General features: G+C 40.6%; 1 protein-coding gene across 1 annotated transcript in view; it reads left to right on the plus strand.

Moving 5' to 3' along the window:
• LOC101847282 (UDP-N-acetylglucosamine/UDP-glucose/GDP-mannose transporter) overlaps window positions 1-8,546 on the plus strand; it is a gene marked incomplete at its 5' end in the record, with an annotated part of 18,710 nt that overhangs the window by 2,570 nt on the left and 7,594 nt on the right. Inside the window, 7 exon segments of the mRNA XM_005105923.3 lie at window positions 143-229; window positions 1,960-2,027; window positions 3,561-3,632; window positions 4,515-4,583; window positions 5,058-5,160; window positions 6,286-6,378; window positions 8,094-8,240. Of these exon segments, the coding sequence (XP_005105980.1) occupies window positions 143-229; window positions 1,960-2,027; window positions 3,561-3,632; window positions 4,515-4,583; window positions 5,058-5,160; window positions 6,286-6,378; window positions 8,094-8,240 (639 nt within the window).

Raw genomic sequence — 8,546 nt, forward strand, 5'->3', positions numbered from 1 at the left:
GCAGAGTAAACCTGATTCCCTGTAAGGACTTCTCTGTTGACATCCACCCCTTTGCGCTCATATGACCTTATGCAGTTGCGAGCGCCGTAAAACCTTACTGAAACAAAAAGAAACTTACGTCTCCGGTTGTTTTTCTCGACAGATTACCATGGGCATCCTCATCCTTCGTGGGGGCAAAGCTCTACGTCTCATCACATTCCCAGATTTCTCGAGAGATACAGTCAGAAAGGTAAAGTTGATCATTTGTGCTCCCCGCTGATTTCCCCTCCCTGTTGTCTTCGTTTTCCTTCTTTGGGACATCTGCTATCTCATAATCTGACACTGAAAGTTTCCCAAACTAACTCAAGTTGAAGAAACCTGTTGAATCAAAATAATGATAATTAAATCATAAACAGCATTCATTTATGCTGCAGACTTCTATTTTTCTGGGGGGAAAAAAGCTCATTGTGCATTACAGTTAAAGAGATATCACATTTTAAAATGACATGACAGGTTTATACGCAGAACATAATATTACGTATATATGCATAAGAATATCTATGAATAAAGGGGGGGGGGGGATAGAGCAAGGGGTATCTGCTTTGTTGACCAGCATTATAGTAGGTGTCTTTCGGTGAAAGGATTAGACCCTGCACCTAACAAGCAGCGGGAGCTAATTCCACTTCAATGAATGGAGGATTATTTTCTCGAACCTTTCCTTCTTTGTTGAAGGATGTATCCCACAAATTCTGTATCAGCTGGCCTCCTAAAGTGCGGTCAAAAATGCATGGCGCAACTTATTGTCAAATATCTCCTAAACTCTCGGACAAGAGTTCTCCAACTTTTGCACAATGACTTGTATCAATTTGTCGTAACAGGTGAGTATTTTTAAAAACTCCTGCACACTGTATTCTAGAAAATTCCTTAATAAATACTAATAAAATCCCAGTCGGTGGTTTCTACAGTTTTAAAAAAAGTTTACAGGTCAGGCAATATCGCTTTTAAAAGCAAGTCTGTCATTTTTTTCTAATCGTAACATTATGCTTATTGAACGTATGTTTAGGGAACCTTTAGTGCAAAAATGTGTTCACTATAAGATTAATTTCTTGTAAGAAGTTTTGCCACTAAAAATTGTCATTGGTGAGCTGTGTATACAAAATGTGTGTGAGAAGCGGGAAGTGCTGTGAACAATCCCATTTTCAGCTTGATGGAGATTTATAGTATTTTATATAAATTTATGAAGAAAAGTTTTTTTTAATTCAAGCCTCAGTTTTTGCGGAAAAATGTGATAAAGTTAAGACAAATTGATACAAACTGTTGTGCAATGTATGGGTGACATTGGTTCACCAGTTAAAGAGATATTTGAGGATAAGTTACGCCACGAGTTTTTGAACCCGCTATAAGAAGTCTGAAATGTGTCAATGAGTGCACAAAGCACTTACATTAAATGGCAATAAAACTGTGCTATACCACCATGATAATGTTGATATTTGGTTGGTTGGTTGATGGAAGAGAGAGAGAGAAGAGAGAGAGAGAGAGAGAGAGAGAGGAGAAGAGACAGAGAGAGGCAGAGAGAAAGAGACACAAAGAGAGAAAGAGACAGAGAGAGAGAGGCAGAGACAGAGAGAGACAGGCAGAGAGAGAGAGAGGCAAAGACAGAGAGAGAGGCAGAGACGGAGAGGCAGAGACAGAGAGAGAGAGGCAGAGAGAGAGAGAGACAAAGAGAGAGACAGAGAGAGAGAGGGTGCTCTGGTGTGGTTTCTTCTTCTTTCCCATCAAACATCTGTCTCCCTTATCTCTCCTTGTTTTCTGTTTATGTTGTTACTCTCTTTCTAACAGATTAACACCTCTAATTGCTGACTGGCACTTATATGACCTGTTTATGTTGCTAGTTTTGTGAAATTTTGACTATAATTAAGAACTAGTTTTGATATGATTTTATAACAGCTCAAAAACCTTCCAACAATTTCTTGTTTTCAGATTTGGCCACTTCCATTAATCTACCTGTTTAATCTCATCTTTGGCCTCGGTGGAACAAAAAAACTCAGGTATGTCTCAAAGTAGCTTCAGTATGTCTGTTCAAAACTCAGGTATGTCGCTAAGTAGCTTAAGTACAGTCGAACCTGCCATGACGACCACTCTATAAGACGGCCACCTGTACAAACGGCCACTTTCCATTTCCCCCCTTGCGTTTTTTCTATATAATTTTACTGTGTAAAACAGGCACCTGTCCAACACGGCCGCGGCCGCCATATTTTAACACACAACCCCTATCACACCAAGCAATAACACCTGTCTTAGACGGCCACCTTAGTGACTCCATTATGTTTTGTCATAAATTGTGCACTGGCCCCTGGCATTGTGGGCGAGCCGTCATAATTCAATCACCTGTCGTTGTTGTTAGGTGGTCCCTCCAACTGATCATGTTGCGTAGGCCCCTCCCACTGTTGACCAATAAGTAACAAATTTTCAGCTGCTGGTGAGGTATGCGTGTGATCCCTCATAACCCATAAGCCCCGCCCAGAACTCATACACAAATAGTAAGTGAGATGAGAGGTCTCTGTTTACCCAGTCTGTAACAAAGTAACAAAGGACGTCAACATGAACTTGTAACAGAAGCGTCGCTCGTTCTCCGAGTGTTGGTGACCTGTGTGTTTGTTTTACAATAGCACTCGGTCCTCCTTGTCTGACATTTCGTTTTATTGTCACCCTTGCTCAAAAGCAGCACAAAACAAAAAAACAACAACGACAACAACCACCACAGTAACAACAACAACAATGTGGCTACCTTCGGTTGGGACTTCAGAAGGGAATGGTTTGTTTTCTTCATCTTGATCGGTCTTGCTTAAGATGGCCTCCTGTCTTATACAGCCACTTTTCTCCTTGACAATGGGTGGCCGTCTTACACAGGTTTGACTGTATGTCTGTGAAAAACTCAGGTATGTCTCTAAGTAGCTTAAGTATGTCTGTTCAAAAGTCAGGTATGTCTCAAAGTAGCTTATGTATGTCTGTTCAAAAGTCAGGTATGTCTCAAAGTAGCTTAAGTAAGTCTGAAAAACTCAGGTATGTCTCTAAGTAGTTTAAGAATGTCTGTGAAGAATAGTCAGGTGTGTTTCTAAGTAACTGAGGTACGCCAGGTTTGCTCTAAGAAACTCGAGGGGATTTATGTCTTTAACAGACTCAAATGTCTTTAACAAACACGGATAGGCCGATATTTTTCTTTAAAAATAATGTACTCGTCCTGTAGAGCCGCTATGACATGCATGAATTTCTACCAAGTAAAACCAAAAGCAAAACCCCAAAAACTGACAGATATTTCAGATATAGAGTTCCAGCATTATAGATATACTCTTCTGAAAAACATTGTCTTCAACTTTGTTTTAAATTGATTAATCGAAAGAGACATTTTAACATCAGCTGATAGGCCTACTTCCTTTAGAGCTTTTGTGTGTGTGTGTGTGTGTGTGTGTGTGTGTGTGTGTTTTGTAAGTGTCACCGAGCGCTTTTTGTGGATTCTGGCATGTTATAAATTCATTTATTATTATTATTATTCTTATTATGATGATGTCTTTGTCTTCCAGCTTGCCCATGTTCACTGTGCTGAGACGGTTCTCCATATTGTTCACCATGGTCGCGGAGTACTTCATCCTGAGGTGAGTGTGTTGTTGTTCACCATGGTCACGGAGTACTTCATCCTGAGGTGAGTGTGTTGTTGTTCACAATGGTGACGGAGTACTTCATCCTGAGGTGAGTGTGTTATTGTTCACAATGGTGGCGGAGTACTTCATCCTGAGGTGAGTGTGTTGTTGTTCACCATGGTGGCGTGAGGTGAGTGTGTTGTTCACCATAGTTGCGGAGTACTTCAACCCCCCGGGGCAGTGCCACAGACTGAAGTGTCTTTAGGCCATTCCCAAAGGGGGGACATTAACTTGTTCTTATGCACAGTAGAATTGTAAATGGGCTGATTTATCAATGTCTTGCTCATAACTGTGCCTGAACTGCAACAGGGAACTGCTGCTTTTTCTTTCCTAATCCTTACTATAGTCATTTTCCTCTACTTCTTTTGCATGTTTGTCACTCTCTTGTGAACTGCTATTTCTGGGGTGCCTTGATAGTCGAAGCAGACTTTGTGCTGTTGAGGCTAGAGAGGTGAGCAGAGTAAGTCTGATTCCCTGTAAGGACTTCTCTGTTGACATCCACCCCTTGGTGCTCATATGACCCTATGCAGTTGCGAGCGTCGTAAAACCTTTCTAAAACTTAACAGAATCTGTATGACCTGCTTGTGTTGCTTGTGCCGTAAAACTCTTATCTAAAACCAAAACTGGGGTCTGAATGTACTGAAAATAAATGCAGAGTCAGCTTATATGATTTTAAAAAATAGGTTGTGCACACACTGCTGTAATGGCTCGCACAATTTTTGTCTCTCTCCAAATTTTCCGTTACCCCTTGGCTTTAATTCTCGAACTCATTTCAGTAAGAGGAGTTGATGCCAGCTGATTTTCTTATACCCTTTTTTTTTTTTTCATTTGTTTCAGCGTGAGGGCTTCCATGTTTGTCCAGGTTTCTGTGTACTTGATGATTTTGGGCGCCATTGTTGCAGGATTGTGAGTATTTTTAGCTGTTGATGTTGGCCATTAGTTGAATTTTCTTAGTCTATGAACTGATACAGACTTATTGAGTATATGAGCATAGATTTATAGAATTAATGAGTGCAGATAGATTTTCTGAGTGTGTGAAAGTAGATTTTTGTATTTATATTTCTTATGTCTCAGGAGTTAGTAAAAATACTATCTGTGGGTGGTTGGCGGGTGCTCTGGTGGGGTTTGCTCCTTTTTCCTACCAAACAACTATCGTCCTTATCTCCCCTCCTTCTTTTTTGTGTTTGTTACTCTGTTTTATTTTAACACCTCTAATCTTCGGCACTTATATGACCTTATTGTGTTGCAAGTGCCGTAAAACTCTCACTAAAACTATTTTAAAAATACAATCTTATCATTTTATCTCCTTTTATTGCAATTGTTTTGTCCTGTTTCAATCTTGTTTTATCTCACCTGATCTCATTGTGGTCGTCTCGCCAGCTCTGACCTGGCGTTTGACGGCATGGGCTACTCCTACGTGCTGATGAACAACGTGGCCACCGCAGCCAATGGGGTGTACACCAAGAAGAAGCTGGGAGCAAAGGTCAGGGTTCTCTTTAGAACAAAGTGGAGGGCCTACTGTTCTTTTATTGAGGGTATTCCCCCCCCCCCCCCCACTCCTCCCCCCCGTTGTCGGGCAGAAAAGTGAATGTCTTGGATAGTGTTGTTATGTATGGTCGCTTTTAAGCACAAGGAGCTTTCCCGAAAAATGTTGTTTTGAGACAATCGAAGTGAAAGTTTTTGCCCCTTGTTTAGTTTCTTTAAAAGACAAGGTTTGCTTCTTCTTTCCTATCAAACATCTATCGTCCTTATCTCCCCTTCTTCTTTTTTATGTTTGTTACTCTCTTGTAACACCTCTAATCTTCTGGCGCTCATATGACCTTATGCAGTTGCGAGCGCCATAAAACCTCTACTAAAACTAAAACTAAAAGACAAGGAGAGTTTTCTCTTTTACCAAACAAATATACCCACGAATGAAACCAGACTTCTCCTATAGGTAAGGCAATGCCCACTTTTGGTGTAGGTCAAAATTTTTGGAAACACCCGAAAACTGGGTTAGCCCGATTGTCCTTAGAAGCGACCATATATAGAAAAAAAGACAAAGTTTGAAGTGGTTGTTTGGACAGATGAATGTCTTGGACAAGTGGCCGTTAGGGCAGGTTGGATTGTATATCACTTCTGGTTCTCTCACGTTTACATGGATGGGTGGTTGGTGGGTGTTCTGGGGTGGTTTGCACCTTCTCCTCCTATTAAACAACTATCATCTTTATCTCTCCTCCTTCTTTTTTATGTTTGTTACTGTCTTGTAACACCTGTAATATGTAGGCCTACCTATATAACTCTAACAAAGGTCTTGTAATTAAATTCCTTCATGTGGTTGAATGATGCATCTGATGTGATATGTACATTTTGTCAGCTTTACTTCTCTTTTCACTTTGAACTTTGAGTAATATATAATTAACATTTTTATTTATAACTGCATGTGTTTTTACTGTCCTGTACAGCCAAGAAAAATTTCTGTCAGGGATAATAAAGTATTTTCTTATTTTATCTTATCTTATCTTAATTCTTCGGCCCTTGTATGACCTTCTTGTGTTGCTAGTGCCGTAAAACTCTCACTAAAACATATTATTGTGTTTTTTATGTTTTGTTTTGTGCTCTGTGGCAGGGGTTGGGCAAGTACGGGCTGCTGTACTACAACTTCCTGTTCATGTTCTTCCCCACGCTGTTCATCGTTCTCTACTCCGGAGAGTTCCACCAGGTAAAACGACAGGCCTGTGGGTGGTTGGCGGGTGCTCTCTTGTGGTTTGCCTCTTCTTTCTTATCAAACATCTATCGTGGGTGGTTTGCGGGTGCTCTGGTGTGGTTTGCTTCTTCTTTCCCATCAAACATCTATCGTCCGTTTCTCTTCTCCTTCTTTCGTGTGTTTCTGTTAATCTCTTGTAACACCTCTAATCTTTGGCACGTACATGAACTGATTGTGTTGCAAGTGCTGTAAAACTCATACTAAAAAGGATAAAATCGTCACTAAATTGGTCATTAAATCAAAACAAGTGAACCTATTTTGATAGTTTTTCGTCTAATGAATGAACTCCCGATAATACAGACCTGTTTTCGGCAACTGCCAAAAAGTAATTTGATGTCACAGTCGTCGTAAGGGAATGTGCCCGAGCTGCTGTCAGCGACTCACCGACACAGGGGTTCTGACCGCGAGCCGTTGGAAGTGACTTGCCGGAGATAAAGAGTTAAGAAGTGAAAATGCCTTTTATGTATCTTATGTTTTTGCGTTGATATCTCTTTATTCAACGAATGTTCAAACATTGAGACTGGGCACTTGGAATAGAATAGAAGTTCTCAACAATTTAAGAAGTTTGTTGGTGGGGGGTAATTTTGTGGCAGAATGTAATTTCGTCCGATACAGTGCTGCCTCTCTATAACGACCTTTGATATAACGACATCCTTTGTGTAGCGACATGGTGCCCAGTAGTGCTGTGCGATTTTGAGGAAACAAACAATCATCGCATCTTCAAAGCGTGAGCTCACTATTCATGATTTTCGAATACCTCCATCGAATGTTTTTTTTCTAATATATGATAAGCATAAACCCAGACTTAAGTTCTGCTATTCTACATTAAAATTCGCTAACTACTCACAGCGCCGTCAAATGGTTTTTTCTTATATTTGATCATCCCAGTTCTGATTTCCACCATTCACAGCGGCGTCAAATAGTTTTTTCTTATATTGTGATAGTCCAGATCTGACTTGCGCTGTTCAACGCCAGTCACTGAGCGCGCATGTTTTGTTGTCGCATACACGCAGACAGTACAATGCGTTGACATCACGTCACCGTTCAGTTCACAGTATAGTGCTTCTAATTTCGAGTAGGGATAGGGGAGCTCATTGCGACTGCTAACTTCATGGAAAAAACATTCACTGCGCTTCAAGAGTCAAGTACCCTTGCTTGAGCTGTCAATAGTGTGGTGAGTGAATATTGAATAGTAAGAGCTACTCTCTAAAGGATTGTTTTATAACTCTTGTAGGCTCCTCTATTCACTCTGTCTCGTAACCATCAAATAAAGAGTATTTCTGTATATTTATCTTAATGATTTTAGATATAATGTACTCCAATATTTTGTACGTTTGGGAAAAATGAGACGAAAATGCATTAGATTTATCTGTTTTTAAAAAATCACACGGCATTCGAATGGCTCTGCCACGTTTCGAATAGCTGTGAATAGTGCAAAAATCCTGAATGTCGAATAGTAAAGTCGAATGGGCACAGCTCTAGTGCCCAGGTCCCGATTTTTTCCTTATATATCATTAGTAATTTTTGGTTGCCTCTCTATAACGACATTTTTTTATAGTCCTGACGATGTCGTTATGGAGAAGCTGCACTGTACCAGGTTTGTAGTTGACACTGCAGTACACCGTATATATACAAAAACCGTGTTACCTTCGGTGCGTGTGTCTTTACAGGCGCTAGAGTTCCCCCTTTGGAACGACCCCCTGTTTGTGACCCAGTTCTTCCTGTCCTGCCTCATGGGCTTTGTGCTCAACTACGCCACCATCCTGTGCACCGCCCTCAACTCGGCGCTCACCACCACCGTTGTCGGGGTCATCAAGGTACGCTCCATTTTGGGGTTGTTTTTTTTGGTGTGTTAATTGTTGTAGTGTTTGGACACTGCTCCTGGGTGGTTGGCGGGTGCTCTGATGTGATTTGGTCCTTCTTTTCTATAGATAATCTATCGTCTCTATCTTTCCTCCTTCTCTTTTGTATTTGTTACACTCTTGTAACAACTCTAATCTTCAGCACTTATATTTATTACCTTATTTGTGTTGCTAGTGCCACAAAACTCTTACTGAAACTATATGAAAGAACAGTGCTCTAGTATTGGTTTAAGTTCAAAGTTCATCACTTCCCCCCTCCCC

The sequence above is a fragment of the Aplysia californica genome, unplaced genomic scaffold, assembly GCF_000002075.1.
Source record: "Aplysia californica isolate F4 #8 unplaced genomic scaffold, AplCal3.0 scaffold00501, whole genome shotgun sequence".
NCBI classification, from domain to species: domain Eukaryota; kingdom Metazoa; phylum Mollusca; class Gastropoda; order Aplysiida; family Aplysiidae; genus Aplysia; species Aplysia californica.